A 20,396-nucleotide genomic window follows, 5' to 3' on the forward strand; every position below is an offset into this window, starting at 1 on the left:
ATTTTGTATATATAAATGTAAATAGGCTCCTATTGCCCACAATATCACAAGATCAGGGCACTTAATTGAAAAGTATCTGTAGCATTGCAAAGATCATACCCACATCACCACTATATAGTTAGAGCATATAAGGTAACAGAAACAATGTAAAGTTACACACACATGCCAGTATTACATAAGCCAACCTACATAGGACAAAATGTGAAGCATATACATAAACCTTTGGGGCTCAGAGTGGAGGTCGCAGCTGGTGAGCAGTGGTTTATGTATATGCTTTACATTTTTTGTCCTATGTAGGTTGGCTTATGCAATACTGGCATGTGTGTGTAACTTTACATTGTTTCTGTTACGCTAGGTTCACACCTGTGTTCATCTGTCCGTTCTGAGCTTTCCGTCTTCTGCATGGCAGAAGTCGGAAAGCTCAGACTGGGTCCGGCCGTGAGCGTTTTATGCTCTCCGCCGCGAAACCGGATTTTTTTTATCCGGACACAGAGTACTGCATGTTCGACTCTGTGTCCGGATTATAAAACCCGGTTTTGCGGCGGAGAGCCTAAAACGCTCACCGCCGCTCACGGCTGGACATCTCTCTCACCCATTCAAATGAATGGGTGAGAGAGACTCCTGCAGGTTTCCGTCTCCTGCCTCTGTTTTAGGCAGGAAACGGAAACCTGAACTACGGAGTTCACAACGCTGATGTGAACGAGCCCTTACCTTATATGCTCTAACTATATAGTGGTGATGTGGGTATGATCTTTGCAATGATACAGATACTTTTCAATTAAGTGCCCTGATCTTGTGATATTGTGGGCAATAGGAGCCCATTTACATTTATATATACAAAATACTGGGCCTTTATATACACACATTAATTGTGGCTGTTTTCATCCCCTACACCAGATTATGCACCTGCTGGAGCTGCTCAGTCCAATGCGACCGCCACTCTTGTTGTTTGACATCTGGTGTTTTTAAATGTTTATATGTGTTTGTGTTTTCCTGATACCAATATTTTTTACATTTTAAATTTTTTTTGTAACAATAAATTTAGATTTAAAATCAAAGGAATTTTTTGTGTTATTTATACATTGATACTTAATTGATGTTTTGAGTTTTTGTGGGTATCTTTGTTTTTTATCTAGTATTGAGATTGCTTTGGGTTTGATCAAAATGATAATACTCCTTGTTACGTTCCTCGATGGGTGTAGTTTTTAAAATGGGGTCACTTTTGAGGGGTTTCCATTGTATTGATATTGTAGGGGCTCTGCAAATGCGACATGGCACCTGAAAACTATTCCAGCAACATCCGCCCTCCAAAAGCCAAATAGGCACTTTCCATTCTGAGCCTCAAATTGTACGCATACAGCAGATTATGGCCACATATGGGGTATTGCCGTGTTCATGAGCAATTGTTTAACAAACTGTGGGGGGCTTTTTCTCCTTTAACCCCTTGTGAAAATGAAAACTTTGGGGATAAAGGGACATTTTAGTAATTTTTAACCTACACATCCCAAGGTTAGTAAAATCTGTGAAACGACTATAGGATCAAAATACTCACTATACCCCTAAATGAATACCTTAAGTGGTCTAGTTTATAAAATGGGGTCATTTATGGGGGTTTTGAATTGTTTTGGTAACTCAAATCTTGTTTGAACGTGCAATGCGCCTGAAGCATTTTGAAGCAAAAATTGTGTCTTTAAATCCAGTTGGTGCTCCCTTCTTTTTGGGCCCTACCGTGCGTCCGTACATAGGATTAAGGCTACAAAGTGTACATTTTTGAACACTGGAGAAATGGGGTCATTTATTTTGGAGTGTTTTTCTTCATTTTCATGTGTTGTGTGCAAAAAAAACTACCTATGAAAATATGAACTACATATGAAAATTTTTAGTTTGATGCAAAATTTTCAAACCCTATGGAGTCAAAATACTCACTATACCCCTCAATGAATACCTTAAGGGGTCTAGTTTATGAAATGGTGTCATTTATGGGGGGGGTTTCAATTGCTTTGGTAACTTAAATCTTGTTTGAATGTGCAATGGGCCTATAATATCTGCAAGCAAAATTTGTGTTCTGAAATCCATTTGACCCTCCCTACCTCTTGGGCCCTCCTGTATGTTCGTACATGGGACTAAAGCCACAAAGTGTACATTTTTTTAACACGGGAGAAGTGGGGTGATATATTTTGGGGTGTGTTTCTTCTTTTTGATGTGTTGTGTGCAAAAAAACTGCCTTTAAAATGACACATATTTGAAGAAAATAAAAAATGTTTTTCGTAATTTTGTAATCATTCTTGCAAAACAATATTTGTTTGATCAAAATGCTCCCTATACCCCTCAAAGAATACCTGAAGGGGTCTAAGTTTTACAAATTGGGTGGGAGGTTCTTTCATTATGCCACCTATTCCTGTCTACAAACATAGCTTGGTACAGGAAAAACATACTCAAAGTTTCCAAAATTTGCTTATAAACTTGTAAATTGTCTAAATTACTCAAATATGCTAAAATTATTTCAAATATGCTTGAAACACAAAAGGAACATCTTGAAATATATAACTACTAACTTTTTTTCCCTGTACAACATTTCACGAAAAAGCAATATCAGAATCGCTTGGATGCGCTATGCTGTAACACAATTATTTACTGATACAATTCACACAGGGAAAATTTCCAAAATTTGGCTTGGTCATTAAGGTCCAAAACAGGCTGGTCACTAAATTGTTAAAAATTATGGTAACAGGACAGGGAGAGTCTGTTTTATTTCTCCAAAGAAAGCTGACAGGTCTTCTGGGGGAATCTAATCTTAAAAACCATTATGGAGATGGAATGAAAAATTTCTAGCTAGAAGAAGCGAGCTTGGTCCTAGGTTTAAAACCGTGTACAGATTAGATCCTGGGAATGTGAGGCTTGGGAAGAGGCTGCCAGAGTAGATCCAGCAGTTGCAAACCTATCTAGAAAAACCTTTTTTTTCCAGCTGATGATTCAGATCCCATCAAAGGATTATAGAACTGACATTTTTCTGATAAAAGTATATGTATCCCTAGTAGCTTTAACCAAAGCCGCCATCAGGGCTGCTTTAACCATAGGGCCAAAGGTGCACTTGCCACAGGCCCTATGGTAGCAGGGACTCCTTTTGGACAGTGGGAGGGTCCTGCATTTTCTGTCCCACTGTCCAGGGCAGTGAATCTGGTCTGAATCAACCCTTCGGCGTCCAAAGGACACAGATGAGTTGAAGACAGTGATTAATTAGGGAGCCATCCGCTTCCTGCTTCACCACCCAGCTGCTGTTTTTGCTCCTGGTGTCCTGGGTTGTGGGGAATTGAAACAAAAATCGAAAAATGCCCTCTAAGGGGCCGTTCACACTACTATCAAAATGTTGTTATGATCGGGTCTAAGTGTTTCTATAATGTCCATCATAATTCTGTCATTTTGAATGGACACAAGTCCTGCAACCCACGTTATTATGTCCGCTAAAATATCAATCATACGACAGATTTTCAGTGTGTTCCAGCAGCATGGTAATGCAGATAGAGGATGATAACTGTACTATATTACAGAAGGAGACACATAAAACTCCACTGTGAGAAAACAATGCAACTAGAAGTATTTTTGGACAGTGTGAAAGCCGGAAGCGCCATGTACTAGAGACCTCGCCCACAATAGTGAAGATGGCAGAGCACTCTGCGAATTGCCTCCACACTCGGCTCAGTGAGAAAACTCCTTCCGCTTCACGTGCAAACAAACGAGGCTTGGAACACAAGCAATAGTACTGGACGTTGACTGCGGCTGTGCGAGTTGCCATGGTACCCGGAAGCATGGCGTCTTACGGAAATCTAGCGTAACACGGGGCTCTGGTCACATTTAACCCTTAGATGCTCGTGTCAGCCTCCGGGGCTCACTATATACGAGGTAAGGGGCTCGCGTTACTGAAAGGTATACGTTTCAATATGTCTTCTGCTACCCATGCTGCCAGTATGCACTTATTTTAATGCTATTTTGGCACACTTAAAGCAGTAGTCCTAGTGGGGTCTTGCTGCCCCTTACTGCTTGGGTTAGGTAGGCATAGTTTTCTGCGGCTGCAGAGAGACCTAACACGAAAGTCATAGGATGTTCAGTATCGTTCTGTAATAATAACTAAGCATAATAAATACATTAAAAAAAATAGGACCCATGCATGATACTTAGCCCAGTTCACATCTGTGTTCAGTATTCCGTTCGGCTAGTCTGCTTGGGAACCCCCCGAACGGAATACTGAACGCATCAATAAACGGTGAGCTTATGAAATCACACGGACCCCATAGACTATAATGGGGGCCGTGTGTTTTCTGCACGGTATTCACACGAATCATGCAGAGAGAAAAGTATTTCATGAACTACTTTCCTCTCCGTATGATTCGTGTGGATACCGCACGGAAAACACACGGCCCCCATTATAGTCTATAGGGTCCATGTGCTTTCATTGCACACCGCTTGTCAATGCATTCGGCATTCCGTTCCGTGGGTCCCCAAGCGGACTTCCCAAATGGAATATCGAACGCAGATGAGAACCAGGCCTGATGGTTGTGTCTTTCCACACTCAATGTCCTATCAGGTGGGAGAGTCATGTAGAGCCTGGGGCAGACTGGGACCTGAAAGTGGCCCTGGAAAAAAATTTAAATGGGGCCCCATTTTATAGTTATGCTGAGTGCAAGTAAGCAGGGCCAGCATAAGTAAATCCTCCATGTAAGGCAGTCCTGTGTAAAGTAATTTTGCACAGAGCCTGCTTTATATGTCTATCCAGACCCCAGTGTATAAGCAGAGACCCAGGAGACGTCATCAAAGAAAAAAAAATGTTACTCACCTTCCCTGGACTCAGCTGTGGCTTCTTGTTCTCTTTGACACTTCTGCTTTAAATAACCAAGTGCTGATTGGGTTTCAGGGTTCAAGTCGGCATCATTATGCCAACAGTACCTCTGAGGACCTATCAGCAGTCTCTTGCATCAGTCAGAAGTGCTGAAAAGAACAGTGACACGCATCAGAGTCCAGGGAAGGTGAGTAATGTTTTGTATTTTTTATATTTGATCACCACTCCTGTGCCTCTGCTTAGTATACTTTGGGGTTTGAAGAGACCCCGGAGCATAATAATAGCAGTTTCTTTTTGGATGTGCTTGGTCTGAACAATAATGCTGGGCGAGTTCGCCCAAGTGCTGCGCTCTCAGGGACTTGGGCTGATGTGCCATTCCACTCTTGGCACACGTGGCGAGAGTTGCCGGCCTTGATCTAGCACATAGAATGAAGCCCCTACAGGAGAAGAAACGCCTCTAAAGTCCTTTTCACCTACTTTGCATAAGGATTAAACACTGATTACCGTATTTTTCGGACTATAAGACGCACCTAGGTTTTAGAGGAGGAAAATAGGGGAAAAAAATTTTGAAGCAAAAAATGGTAAAATATTTAATATATGGGAGTTGTAGTTTTGCAACAGCTGCAAGGCCACATTGACAGGTGACTCTGCAGCTGTACGGGGATGCATAGAGTGGTTTTTTTTGCGGGGCCAGAAGTACTTTTTAGTTATACCATTTTGGGGAATATCTATTGCTTAGATCACCTTGTATTGAAAAAAACCCCGGTGGTTTATGATATATGATTTTCTACTTTTATATATATATTCTAGGGACAGGAGGTGATTTAGAACTTTTATTTATTTCATATTTTTATTATATTTTTAAAGTTTTTTTTTTTTTTTTTTTCTTCCCCCCGGGGGCTTGATCCTGCGGTCACTTGATTGCAAGTCCCATAGACGGCAATACAACTGTCAGGAACCCCCTTCTGACAGAAGAGCTATTGGTAACGGCACCGATAGCTCTGTCCCGGGGCACATAATGGGAAAGCTGACAGTGCGCTGAATGAAAACCGCATGTGCCCGAGGGCTATTAATTATTTGCACATTGGTGGAGAATTTTTTTTTTTTTTTTTCTGGGTAAAACAGAAAAACAGGGTAAAACAGCTGGCAGTCCTTGGGGTATAACCTGCATGGTCTACACATGCTTTCATGGCTTGCAGTGTCTCGAGGCTTTTCTCCCATCAAGCACATCTGGGGAGTCTTTGGTCGGCAATTGCAAACATAACTGCCAGGAGATAGACGTGGAATATATGTGCGTGTCCAAGTACATTCATGCAGCATACCGATTAAAACCAGTATTTCTAAGGAACGGCGCCACAGAGACCACGTCTAAAGGTAAGAGACGAATACCCTTTCTTAAGGCTATTCCAACGTGGTAATTAGAAAAAAATGTTGGTTTAGTGGTAGAATCCCTTAAAGAGGACCTTTCACCACTTTTGAGCACAGGCAGTGTTATATACTGCTGGAAAGCTGACAGTGCGCTGAATTCAGCGCACTGTCGGCTTTCCCGATCTGTGCCCGGTGTAAAGAGCTTACGGTGCCGGTACCGTAGTGCTCTATGGTCAGAAGGGCGTTTCTGACTATTAGCCAGAGACGTCCTTCTGCCTCGCGGCGCCTATCGCGCTGTGCTGTGGAGCCGGGAGGAACGCCCCCTCCCTCTGCTCACACAGCTCGTCCATAGACTAGCATTATCAGGAGCGGGAGGGGGGAGTTCCTCCCTGCTCCACAGCACAGCGTGATTGGCGCCGCGAGGCAGAAGGACGTCTCTGGCTAATGGTCAGAAACGCCCTTCTGACCATAGAGCACTATGGTACCGGCACCGTAAGCTCTTTACACCGGGCACAGATCGGGAAAGCCGACAGTGCGCTGAATTCAGCGCACTGTCAGCTTTCCAGCAGTATATAACACTGCATGTGCCCAAAAGTGGTGAAAAGTCCTCTTTAAGTTGCATAGATTTCAATTTGTGCCAGAATTATTAAGTGCTCGGATTCTCCTTTGCTCTTCTCAAGCTATAGTGTAGCCAAAGTTTTTTTGCTGTATTTTCTTGAAAGTTATTTATAAACTTTTTGTGCTCATCAGGATAGAATGGCCAAAAGTGGTATGAGGAGTTCAGCCCTGGCTCGAGCACAGGCTCAACTTGCTGGTCAGAGAGTTCCTGTGAAACCTAAGGATGTAACAGATGAATTACAGGTCTGTATTCTGCAATTTTTATTTATTTATTTATTTATAGTATAAATTAGAAATGTATCCTAAAGAGAGTTTAAAAAAAATGGAGAGATTTGGACTTTGCTCAGTCCATAAAACATGGTACATGTGACAACTGCATTTCCCAGGCCAAACACAGCCTGCAATGTTAGTCTGTATAATGTATATAATATATTTCACAGACTGATGTTCAGGACTGAACAAGGCCATCTAAATTCAGGCTTCGACTAATTAACCTTTTCTGTGAACGACAATACTACACAACATATATTTTCATGACAGATGTGAGGCTATAGCCACAGATTTCTGTAAATGTGTATATCTTTGTGCAGCAGGAATGTAGCAGATTAGCCTGAGAATTGGGGTGCTGTTTAAGTAAGGGCTCATTCACATCAGCGTTCTCCTCTCCGTAGTTCAGGTTTCCGTTTCCTGCCTAAAACAGAGGCAGGAGACGGAAACCTGCAGGAGGCTTTCTCACCCATTCATTTGAATGGGTGAAAACGCTGTCCGGCCGTGAGCGTTTTGCGCTCTCCGCCGCAAAGCCGGGTTTTATAATCCGGACACAGAGTCGGACATGCAGTACTCTGTGTCCGGATTAAAAAATCCGGTTTTGCGGCGGAGAGCATAAAACGCTCACCGCCGCTCACGGCCGGACCCGGTCTGTGCTTTGCGTCTTCTGGCATGCAGAAGACGGAAAGCTCAGAACGGACAGGTGAACGCAGGTGTGAACCTAGCATAAGCAAAATAAATAAATATTGAATTCAGGGAAGCTAATGCTCAACATTTCCAGATGAAACTAAGTGATACACCACTTATTTCCACAATGGATTGTTTTAGCTGTGCTGGCGTAAATGTGCATGGACATTTTCACATGTTAGTGTACTGGGTTGCGGAAACTCCAATCAAATGCATGGGCGGTCACACGAATATAGACATCAGATCCCCTACGTGTAAAATTCAACATGTGTGAACGTACCCATTTTTTGATTTAAGTAAATTCCTAATATAGTGTTAATATTGAAATTTGAGATAAAAGACGGCAAATCTTTATATAAAGCTGAATTTTCATGTATAATGGGGCTAATGATATTAACCGGGGGAATCCAATGCCATTATTATATCCTTGTAATCCCTTTGTTGCCGATTGCAGCTGCATTTTACTTCACAGCTGTGTATCAAAGCATCTAATACTACTGCATCCTAGCAGAGTGTTAGGCACCATTCCCATGGAGTAACGCGTCACTCATTCTGATACGTAAACACGTGTCAGAGTGAGCGCTTCAAAAGAGAATCCCAATGAGTTCAATGGGTTCCGGCTGACACGCGTTACACATTTAAATCAATGGGAGGCTTTTTAACCCATTGATTACAATGCGTTACGCGCGTTAAACGGAACCCATTGAAGTCAATGGGATTCTGTTTTGAAGCGCTCACTCTGACACGTGTTTACGTGTCAGATTGAGCACCGCGTTACTCTGTGGGAACGGGGCCTTATATGTGTTTAGATTTTTTTTTTTTTATAATGGTGAGTTCCTTGCAAGAGTTACCGTATATTGGACTTTAATGGGTTGTTCTGGCAATCCAACTATATCCAGCAGTCCCGTGGTCTGCATCTTCATTCATATTGGAAACATGGGGAATCAATTTTGGTAGTCGTGGAGGTCCCAATTATTTCAGTTTAGTAAATACCCCCTCTCCTATGGCTAGAAGATAACTTGTAATTAAAAGAACACACCTTTTAACCATGCTTTACGAAAATGGAAATAAAGCATCCTTTGCCATAGTGACATTTTGTTATAAGTAATCAAAGTATTTTCGTCCATCACTTTGTAGGAGCTCTAGCTTTATTGAAATTGCTCACATTAGTAAGAACATTCATGGCTGATGGCTGCTCTGAATTTTAATTTACCTGCCATTGATGTATTGATGCAAATCCATCAACATTGACTTCATTGCAAATTATTTAGGTCGTGCAGTGTTTAGACAGCAAGTACTTATACATTGTGTTTTTATCATATATTGTAGATAATATGTATGTATGTTTTCTATATTTAGGAATATATGCGTGCACTAAACAAAAAGACAAGTGCTTTAAAATTCTCCCAGCCATCAGTTACTGACCTGAGCGACTTGTCAGTCGAAGAACAAGGGAGTGAAAAGTATGCAGCAACTGTCCATCCTCAGCAGGCATCAGGAACACAGAGTAGATTTCTAAAGAAGAAAACAACATCTAGTAGTGAAGTAAAGAGTGATGCTGTTGTCACAACTGAAGCCGAAAGACCAGTCCATCCCCAGCTTCTCCAGTCAAAGCTGCCAACGAGTGCAGCCCTGAAGAGACTGGCAGAAATTGAGAACAGACATAGATTAAGGTATATATGGGAGCGAGAAACTAACAGTTTTTTTTTTTTGTGCAATATATATAATTTTCATTTGGTTTATGTGCAGTATTAGCCATATCCTGACTCTATTGTTTACAGAAAGCTGGATATTGACATATCTGAGAATGACTCCGACCTCAGGACTTCTGAAGAAAGGCCTTTTTCAAATCGATCGAGTAGTGAATTCAGCACCCAAGACAAACGGTTTCTTAAAAAGAAAGTTAACATAATGGAACCAGAGCCTGCAAGGCTGAGCAACGGGCATGCTTTTGGGAACCAAAAGGCAAAAAGTAAGCAAGGAACAATGGAAAGTGAAGAGGAAGAAATGCTTCATCTTATTGGCAGCTCAGTAGAATTCTCAGAAAGTGATGAGAGATGGTGGAAGCTGCCGGTGAGTGTAATTTATTGTTTGCGTAATGGGTGCTGTTCAAGGTTTAGGTCAAACCACATCAGGATGCACTAAAATGCCCATATGCTTTAACAATCAAATGGTTGGCAAAAGTATGTTGTTGGGGTTTTTTTGTATCTGTTTAGCAGATAACGGATGCAAAAAAACCGGATAGCTCTCTGCTTGTATACAGATCCATGTTTAACCCCTTCCCGACATCCGCTGTAATAGTACGGTGCTGCCATGAAGGACTTCCTACAAACTGCTGTAGTATTGTGGCAGAAGCATGGTGCGCACACTGCTGACACTGTGCTCTAGCACCCCCGGTCGAAGCATAACCGCAGCATCTCAGGGGTTTCTTTATATACTGGGCTCCTGATCAACCCCCCCATCCCCCTACACGCAATATCAGGGGTGCTGGTGTTCCTAATAGGCAGCCCCAGGTCTGATCAGTGATCCCTGGGTCTGCCCCACCACTGATGCTCCACAAACCTGGTTGAGCCTGCCCAAAATGGAGGCTGTCAGCCCAAGCATCTGCACAGGCTGACAGCTTCCTATACAATGCAATACATGATCACTGCTTCACTCCCCTATTGGGAAAAAAAAAAATGTTTAAATGTAAAAAATACAAAAACGATTAAAGCCCCAAAAATCCCATTTTCCCATATAAATGTTTTATTATGTAAAATAAAGAAAAAAAAAAATTACATATTTGGTATCACGACATCAGTAAAAACCTAAACCATAAAACAAACACATTATTTAACCCGCACACTGAACGAATAGAGATGAGCGAACACTATTCGAAACAGCCGTTTCGAATAGCACGCTCCCATAGAAATGAATGGAAGCGGCCGGCACACTGACTTTGCCGGTGGCCGGCCGCTTAACCCCCCGGCTATGTCCATTCATTTCTATGGGAGCGTGCTATTCGAAACGGCTGTTTCGAATAGTGTTCGCTCATCTCTATGAATGACATTAAAAAAATACAATTTTAGAAAACCCACACAAAATCATGATTATTCGCCATCTTTGCCTCATAAAATGTTCAATAAAAAGTAATCAAAAAGTCAGATAAAAACCAAAATGCCACCAATAAAAAGCACAGTACATCCTGCAAAAAATAAGCCCTCAACCAGCTCTGTCTACTGAAAAATAAAAAATGGTATGCCTTTCAGAAGATGGTGATGAAAAATAATTGATTTTTTTATCGCTATAATATCAAGCAATGGATCTGGGACTACTAATCAGTAACAGGAAAACCAAAAGGAGTGCCCCCCAAAACAATAATGTATAAAACTTAACTTTTAATAAATAGAATTAAAACTAGGGCAATGGACGGCCCCTAACAATATTTTTAACAGAGTGAGGGTGTGTGTAACAAAGACACCTGGTGTCTGCTATAGATTCTTATGCAAACACCAGGATAAGGAGTAGCAGAGAGGTTAGATATTCTAGTGTTCCAATTAAAGACTGCAGTTTCAAATAGCGAATGGGTAAGGAAGAAATTCCCTATTTCACTGCCACTAGATGTGATGCAGGAACTAGATTTTATAAGCCCTAGTTGCAGCTCAAATCTTAAATACCTGTGGCTATATAGTAAAAAACCCACGTCACACTAATGCCAGATGGCTACAGGCACTGTAGATGTCCGTGCCTTAGATGTACTACAGGTGCTGAATGCTAAACCCTGTGATAGCGGCTCAAAATTCAAATGACTGTGGAATCCACATAAAAAATATTGCCATAAAGCCACAGGCACACTATATATCTGTGCCTATAGCCACTAGTAGCTCAGCAACAGTTATAGCATCAGCAACCCAAATACTAGGCTGCACTAGGACTCTGCACACTCCTAAAGGTGGGGAGAGAAACAGTTAATATCACTACCCCAGTGTATTGACAGGTATGGCATCTCTAATAAGCGTGGGTAGTGGGTACTAGAATATCTAAGGGCTCGTTCACATCTGCGGCCCGGTCTCCGTACTTAGGTTTCCGTTTCCTGCCTAAAACACAGGCAGGATACGGAAACCTGCAGGAGACTTTCTCACCCATTCATTTGAATGGGTGAGAAAGCTGTCCGGCCGTGCGCGGCGGTGAGCGTTTTGCGCTCTCCGCCGCGAAACCGGGTTTTATAATCCGGACACAGAGTCGGACATGCAGTACTCTGTGTCCGGATAAAAAAAATCCGGTTTCGCGGCGGAGAGCGCAAAACGCTCACCGCCGCGCACGGCCGGACCCGGTCTATGGTTTCCGTCTTCTGGCATGCAGAAGACGGAAACCATAGAACGGAGACCCCAGACGCAGGTGTGAACCCAGCGTAACCTCTCTCACTCCTTATCCTGGTGTTTGCATAAGAATCTATAGCAGACACCAGGTGTCTTTGTTACACACACCCTCATTCTGTTAACAACATTGTTAGGGGCCATCCATTGCCCTAGTTTTAATTCTATTTATTAAAAGTTAAGTTTTATACATAATTTTTTTCCCCTAAATGGAATTTTATTCTGCCCAATTAGCAACGCATTAAAAAATAGCATAAATTAGGTATCTATGTAATCGCACGGACCCGCAGAATAAAGGTAACATGTTACTTATACTGTACACTGTACATAAAAAAAAAATTAAAGGGGCTCTATCATTGGGAAAAGTCAGTTTTCGCTAAACACATACTTGCATAGCCTCTAGAAAGGCTATTCCACACGTACCATTTGTATGTAAATCGCCTAAGTAGTTTTTGAAAAAGTCAGTTTTTATTCATATGCTAATTAGCCTTCTCCGTGCACCCCAGAAGTATCTCTGTGCACCGTCTGCTATCTTCTATGTGTATGAGAGCAGAGAGGCTGCTGTGCCGATGACTCCTCTCCCTGCTCTCATACACATAAAAATGCTCGCTCTGCCCCTTCATATATTCCTTGAGAGAAGTAGTTTCTAAAATGTGGGTGCATTTTTATTTTCCTCAGACCCATTCCAAAATCAGGAGACAGAGCATAATAACTGGAGAGCTGACATTTTACAGTGCTGTGATATTGGTAGGACCGATTGGCCACTGAAATGGTCTATCTGGGAAAATGTCAATTTTGATTCTGCACCATCTACTGCGTATTTCTTTTTGGAAAGCATTTTTGGGGTCAAAATGATCACTATACCCTTTGAGTGGTGCAGTTTTCAAAATAAAGTCACTTCTTGGTACTCTCTAGTGCAGGGGTGCTCACACTTTGTCAGCATGTGAGCTACTTCTTAACATGACCAAGCCCTAAGATCCACTACCCACTTCTTGTGGGTGGGGCCAGGGCGGGCCTGTGGGCGGGGCATGTGGGCGTGGCCAGTCGGATCGTGAGAGGTGGCCGCCCAGGCATCCCCGCTGTCTGCTTCTTCACAGCGCAGGCTGACCGTTATCTCTGGACACTGGAAGGCTGGGGCTGCGGCAGCCCCGCCTGCCAGTGTCCGTAGATGACTCTCAGCCTGCGCTGTGAAGAAGCAGCACCCCGGCCTCCTCCATCCCTAAGAGCGGCCTGCAAGTGCTTGTTTACAGCGCAGGCTGAGAGTCATCTACGGACACTGGCAGGCGGGGCTGCCGCATCCCCAGCCTTCCAGTGTCCAGAGATAACTCTCAGCCTGCGCTGTGAAGAAGCAGACAGTGGGGATGCCTGGCTGCATCCCACGATTGACCCATACGTCCATTGCGATCGACCGGTAGATCGCGATCGACGTATTGGGCACCCCTGCTCTAGTGCATTGCCCCCTTAGGGTCACATACATCATGACACCTGAAAATGATTCTCCTCTAAAAGCCTAATGACACTCTCTGCCTCCTGTGTCCTGCCGACAGCAGATTTCCTCCACATGTAGAGTATTTCTTTAGTCAGGAGAAACTGTGTAACAAATTGTTGGATACATTTTCTCCTTTTAACCCCTTGTAAAAATGAAAAATTTGTGGCTAAAACAAAATTTTATTGCAAAAAAATATAATGTTTTATTTTCACTGCCCAATGTTAATAAATCTATGAAACAGCTGTTGGATCAAAATTGTCAGTATAGCCCTTGATAAATTCCTTGAGGGGTGTAGTTTACAAAATGGGGCCTTTTGGGGGGTTTTCCATTGTTCTGGTACTTTAGGGGGTTTGTTATTGAGACAGGGCACCCAAAAGCTATTCCAGCAAAATGTGCCCTCTAAAAGCCAAATAGAGCTCTTTCCGTTCCAAGCTCCATCATGTACCCATATAGCAGTTTATGGTAACATATGGGTTATTGCCGTGTTCAGAAGAAATTGTGTAACAAACTGGGGGGGGGGGGGCTTTTTCTCCTTTAACCTTTTGTGAAAATTATAAACCTGGATCTAATGCGACATTTTATTGGACAAAAGTAATTTGTAATTTTCACATCCCATTGGTAGTAAATTTGGTTAAACAACTGTGGGTTCCAAATGGTGACTATACCCCTCGATAAATTCCTTGAGGGGTTTAGTTTCCAAAATGAGGTAATTTATTGGGGCTTCCCACTGCCCACATTCTTGGTTGATCCTACTCGGAAGCTGCGAAACGGAATATCACAGGATCCTTAGAAAAATGTGCCAGGGGCAGTCACGTGATCACTCTGGCAATAATGGTAATTATGCATTTTTTTGAAGTAATTTATAAAGTAGGTGGGGTGGGGGGGTTAGTTTAATGTATAAATTTTTATTTATCCCCTTTAAAGGGGCTCTATCATTGGGAAAAGTCATTTTTAACTAATCACATCCTTGCATAGCCTCTAGAAAGTCTATTCCACACCTACCTTTAGTATGTAAATTGGTTTCTGAATAAGTCCGTTTTTATTCATATGCTAATTAGACTGGTGTACGATGCGGTGCACGATACATCGTGCACCTCTATGCTATTGTTTCCTATGGGAGTATACAGCACAGGGTACTGCTGCTGCTGATGACTTCCTGCTTCCTGTTTGCACACACATAGGAGATAATAGCAGGGACAAGTGCTGCTGGGAACTTCCTGTGCTGGCTGGAAGCTCATTAGCATATGAATGAAAACGGACTTATTCAGAAACCACTGAGGCAATCTACATACTAAAGGTAGGTGTGGAATAGTCTTTCTAAAGGCTATGCAAGGATGTGATTAGTTAAATATGACTTTTCTAAATGATAGAGCCCCTTTAACATTCAGGTTTCATTTGTGTATGTCAAAAGTGTATACAATTACAGTGTTGGAAAATTTCAAGTGTATTATTCTGTAAAGTTTAGGACAAACGCTATATGTTTTATTTCCTTTACATTAGAAACCACCTAGGACACCATCACCTCCCAACAAATCAACCCCTCGCAGAAATCTTCGTCACAGTCCCTCAGCTCTGGGATTTGTTTCTCCTCGCCGCTTACCTTCTAGAACTCCATCACCTCCTAGTTATGGAAGCCCTAGGTTTCCTAGAAGAAAACACTCCTTAAGTCGATTTAAATCTCGATCACCTTCACCATCTGTAAGAAGCTCATTAACTAGTCCATCTCCAAGGGCAAGGCTGGGGAGAATAAGTCGAACACCAGTGTCCCAGAGGAGTGACATGAAATCCCTTGATGAAATCTTCTCAAGACCTGATGATCTTAGTAGTGCAAGTTCCAATGGTAATGTTCCAGTTATCTTTTACTTATACTGTATTAGGACTGTGTGATTCATCAGATTAATTCACCATCTAGGAACCACTTAATTCTTTTATTGCATAGAATAGTTAGTGATTTAATTTGCCCCCTATGGTAGCCACTGATGTCCTCAGGGGTATTCCCACCTCACATACTCATCAGTCTTAACTGCTGTAAAATCTTCTTTCTTCCTGGTTTCTTGCATCATTTGGTGGGCGGGGGTTTCACATGTATCCTGTCGTTTAGCTCCGCCCCCAAATTCTCGTGTAGCTCCGCCCACCCATATTGGACTATGAAGTACAGGCAGCAGCAACTCCATTCTGTGTTACATTCTGTGCCATAATGAACACAATTGAATTAGCTAGCCTGATAACTGGGAGAACAGAAGAAATGAAAGCAGCTCCTCTCCCCTATCTGCTAACAGGAAGCTAGGTCACATGGTGTAGACACAGGAATAGCTAGATACACAGGCTCACTCCCGTGCACTTAGCTCCTCCTCCCTCCCCCCTGACAGCAGGCAGATACATCACTTGACTTTTGACCAGATAAGTCAGGGCTGTGGCCACAAAGAATTGAATAAAGTAAGATAGTGGACAAACAAAGCAGTTTTGCTGAAGCAATGTATTTAGGAAAAGTCTTAAATCCACATTAACAAGCAGTATAGATAGGATCCTTGTGATGGGACAACCCCTTTAATAGTTCAGCAATTTGTTTGAGTCCTGCCTGCACTTCATCATCCATGAGTGTTGTGTCTAGTTTTGTTTCTTTAAGGTTTGTAAGTTTTAGAGCTGACTTAAAAGCCATGTAATAGGGTTTGTCAGTTGTGCAGTGCATGGGACACCTGTACGTTGCTGTGGCTGTGTCACAAACTGTCATTGTGTCATGGTCAACATGCGGACACATGCATCCAACTGGGACTAGTACTGTGTGTGGACCTGATGGGGCTAAATTTCTGGGTAGGGGGGTGTGTTGAAAGAAAAGCAGGAACATTGATTAGTGGGCCTGTGAAGAAGAGGGAGAGCTAGGCAATGAATCGAAAAAAACCCAAAACCGAACATCAGTCCAACCAACGTCATTTTGTACACTTTGGTTATTTCATTTTGCTTATTATAGTATTTGTGAGGTTCTACCTGCATTTTTGTTTTGGACTGTACACGTCCAGACCAGAACTACAATTATTATACTCTTGGGTCTCTTCAGAGGCCTAGAGAATTTAAGTACACAACAAACAGCATGATGTCATGTGACCACTGATACCCAGTCACAGGCTTCATTGATCCCTGACATCATTCCGGAGACTGGGGACCCTCGCTGGAGTGCAGAGCAGGTGAGTAACACTGTTTGTTATATTTACTCACCTCTCCTTGGTCTTAAAGGGGTATTCCCATAACTCTTGTTCTGCAGCCTGCAGGCTCTGTGCTCTCTTCACTTCCTGGATTTCTCGACACATTGGTGGGCGGGGTTTCACTTGCTCTGCTACTGCTATGTTCGCAGTCAGTAATGAGGGATTGGATGTAAATGCATTTACCACAGTATAAAGCTGATGTGGAAACTGATGTAGCAGAGCTGGATTTAAGTCAGCTTGCATTACAATGAGCAGATAAGCCCAGTGGCCTTAGAAACGCAGTGTCAACAATGAAGTGAATAAATTAAGATAATGGCCAAACAAAGCAGTTTTGATAAAGCACTGTATTTAGGAAATGTCTTAAATCCACACAAACTAGCAGTATAGATAGGATGTTTTTCATGAGACAACTCCTTTAAATAATTTTCCTCTGAACTCTGAAGAGATCTAGAGTATAACAATAGCAGTACCTGTTCAAACTTAATAGATCTAAGTGAAGCCACAGGGTGAACGTCACAAATATTCACAAGACAAATCTCACAAAATTCTCCCAAAAATACTCAACTTCAGTAGACTCCCGTGGCCCAAAACTTGGGAATATAATGGACTTATATGAAAATAATTGTTCATTAATCATAATCGGGCACTTTACATCTTCGAGTGTGCTTATATATATATATGAGTGTACATGTTGTATGTGTATATACAGTATGTGTGTAGTGTATATCTGGTTTAGGTATTCATATTTGTATATAGTGTTTATATGCTGTATGTAAACAGCATATGTGTATGTAGCATATATGAGTATACTGTATGTGTTTAGCATACCCATGGTGCTTGTGTATATATTTGTGATGTACGTGGGAGTTACCCAGAATGGGTAAGACTCTCTTTAATTTACAATCCTGCACATTTAAGGAGTTAGTAAAACAGAGTATAGTTGTTTTTTAGCTTCCTTCTTCTTCCACCAACTTTGACTATGTGTATTCACTGTAGTTTGGTGGTAGGACCAGGAAGCCTGAATGGAATTTCTCGCTTATTCCTAGAGTCAGGAGGCTGACACTAGGAATAGCAAAAGATGTCGGCTCTGCCTCCAAGCTATGCCCTCTCCACAGACACTGTGTTAGGCTGAGGCCCCACGTTGCAGAAACGCAGCTTTTTTGTTGTTGCAGATTTTTTTGTTTCTTTTGAGCCAAACTCAAGAATGGCTACAGACGGAATGGGAAATATATAAGAAGCTCTTATACTTGTTCCTTCTGCTCAATCCACTCCTGGTTTGGCTTAAAAAACCGCAACAAAATCTGCAACAAAAGAGCTGCTTTTCCGCAATGTGGGGCCTCAGCCTTAGTTAGTTTTAACCTATTGTCCATAGGAGGCAGATGCAGGAGGCCCTAGAGTATAATAGCTTGTGAGTGGTGAACAGCAAAAATTTTTGCTTCAACTCAATCAAAAATTTTTGAGGAAAGTTAGGTAGGGCCACTATGAAACATTGTATAATTTGGAGGGGCCCCTCTGGGACATTATATTGTGTGGTTCTGTATAACGGTGTGATTTTACACAAAAAAACGCAGGCAGTTTTCCAATAAAAATACATGTATTGTGGTCCAAAAATGCAGCATGTGAATGCAGCTTTACATCATATTGAAAGTACCAGTGGCCTCGGACTGGATGTAGCTATCCTCTCTTTTCCCATCTTCATCTTCATCATATGACTGATGTTGATCATATGTCCATCTTATTTCCTTGGTTGTTCATGAGCTGTTTTATTTTTTATGAATATACTTACCTGTCAGTTTTGATCACTGCTAATGTGGTCTCCAGGATTACCAAGATACTGTTATAATATATACAGTTCTACTCGTAGCAGTCTCGGAAAGAGGAAATGGTTAGATGCATCCATTCCCCAGTTGGATCGTGGGCATTAAGTTTTATATAGCCAAAGTTCCCACCAGCAGATGCGGCCTTACATCAGGATCACTTAACTTTGCTGTTATATTGAGATAGAATTAATACACCTCTAATGAAGTAGTTTAGTTTTAAAGGGATTCTATCATTAAAATCATTTTTTTTTCTCGATCACACATAGAAATAGCCTTAAGAAAGGCTATTCTTCTCCTACCTTTAGATGTCTTCTTTGTGCCGCCGTTCGGTAGAAATCACGGTTTCCGTCTGTATGCAAATGAGTTATCTCGCAGCCCTGGGAGAGGGCCCCAGCATTCAAACAGCACTGGCGGCGTCCCCAATGCTGCGAGAGAAATCTAGAGCTCCGCCTCCATCTTCTTCAGGAACGGCCTCTCTGCGAGATACCTTGATGCTCTAACGTCCCTTTGACGTTCCCTCATGCGGCCCCCTGATTGATCTTCCTATTGTTTATGTATCTTCTTGGTTGTTGTGTCCCACACAACCACCTAAGGAGAGTGGCCATTATTAGCTTGCCTTGTCAATTATCCATTGCCCTTACATACTACACTAGGGTCGGCTCGGTGCTTCTGTTTCTTAGGGCAGTTTTGCCTATGTCTTCAAGGGGTTAATGCCCAAAATTACTCTGTGCCATTCATTAAAGGGTTATGGCATTGTAAGTATTTCTCCAAAAAATAGATTGTGTGCCATTTAATACCATTGCTATTGTTCTATTTGTTGTTTTCTAACTAGAATCTGCTGCATTTATTGTATTCTTATAATATTCTGCATAATTTCCCTTTTTAGATTTTAAACTGAATATACTAAGTTTGGATGATCTGGCACCTCCTGTAGAAGCAGAAGAGGACAAAGTAAAGGTTGGGGTTCCTTTTGAGCTTTGCACTATCACATCCACTATTATTAAGTTACAAGGCTACCGTCATTACATTTCCAATTTACGCTTGTCGAATAGCCTGGAAAAGCTACAGTGTCCTGCAAAAGTATTCACACCACTTGAACTTTTTCACATTTTGTCACATTTTCCAATCAACTCTGACCAGCTTCCCTGTCCCTGCTGAAAAAAAAGCCTCCTCACAGCATGATGCGGCCACCACCATGTGTCACAGTGGGGATGGTGTGTTTACAGCACTATTACTTTTCCACCACACATAGCACTTTGCCTTTAATTCAAAAATTTCAACTTTGGTCTCATCTGACCAGAGGAGCTTCTTCCACATGTTTGCTGCGTCCCCTACATGGCTTGTGCTAAACTGGTGTAACACCCCTTTGGGCCGACCTTTGTAGGCAGGATGTGTTGTAGTTCTCACCTCACTATGGCGTAGTGCCTCCACCCGAATCTTCCTAGGAGCTCTGTAGTAATTCGGGAGAGTCTTCCTCTTCTGCTAAGGGTCGATTCGGGATACCCCCACCCGAGCTCAGTATGCACTTGCAAATTTTGAGGGTAAAAATACTTAACTGATTTATTTTGGAAAGGGTAAACACGACAAACTTGATAAAATATGAACAGAGAAATGTTTCAGTGATTGAATTGGCAATGCACAGGTACATCATATAGTATTAAACTCCCTAGTGGTGGGAATGGACTATGTTCCAGGCCTGGCGGGTATAATACACTATAGTGAATAGCACAGGGTTAAGTTACAGTAGTTACCCACAGA

General features: G+C 42.1%; 1 protein-coding gene across 2 annotated transcripts in view; it reads left to right on the plus strand.

Annotated features, from left to right (window-relative positions):
* Positions 1 to 3,785: 3,785 nt before the first annotated feature.
* The window catches only part of C1H19orf44 (chromosome 1 C19orf44 homolog), a 29,737-nt gene continuing 13,126 nt past the window's right edge, over positions 3,786 to 20,396 (plus strand). Inside the window, exons 1-6 of one of the 2 annotated variants that reach the window (XM_075280809.1) lie at positions 3,786 to 3,900; positions 6,953 to 7,063; positions 9,134 to 9,447; positions 9,556 to 9,847; positions 15,119 to 15,458; positions 19,525 to 19,595. In XM_075280809.1, the coding sequence (XP_075136910.1) occupies positions 6,959 to 7,063; positions 9,134 to 9,447; positions 9,556 to 9,847; positions 15,119 to 15,458; positions 19,525 to 19,595 (1,122 nt within the window). In that variant the 5' untranslated portion in view covers positions 3,786 to 3,900; positions 6,953 to 6,958. Of the gene's footprint in view, positions 3,901 to 6,111; positions 6,209 to 6,952; positions 7,064 to 9,133; positions 9,448 to 9,555; positions 9,848 to 15,118; positions 15,459 to 19,524; positions 19,596 to 20,396 lie in introns of those variants that run through there. The other variant, XM_075280799.1, reaches the window with a different exon arrangement.

The sequence above is a fragment of the Leptodactylus fuscus genome, chromosome 1 (assembly GCF_031893055.1).
Source record: "Leptodactylus fuscus isolate aLepFus1 chromosome 1, aLepFus1.hap2, whole genome shotgun sequence".
NCBI classification, from domain to species: domain Eukaryota; kingdom Metazoa; phylum Chordata; class Amphibia; order Anura; family Leptodactylidae; genus Leptodactylus; species Leptodactylus fuscus.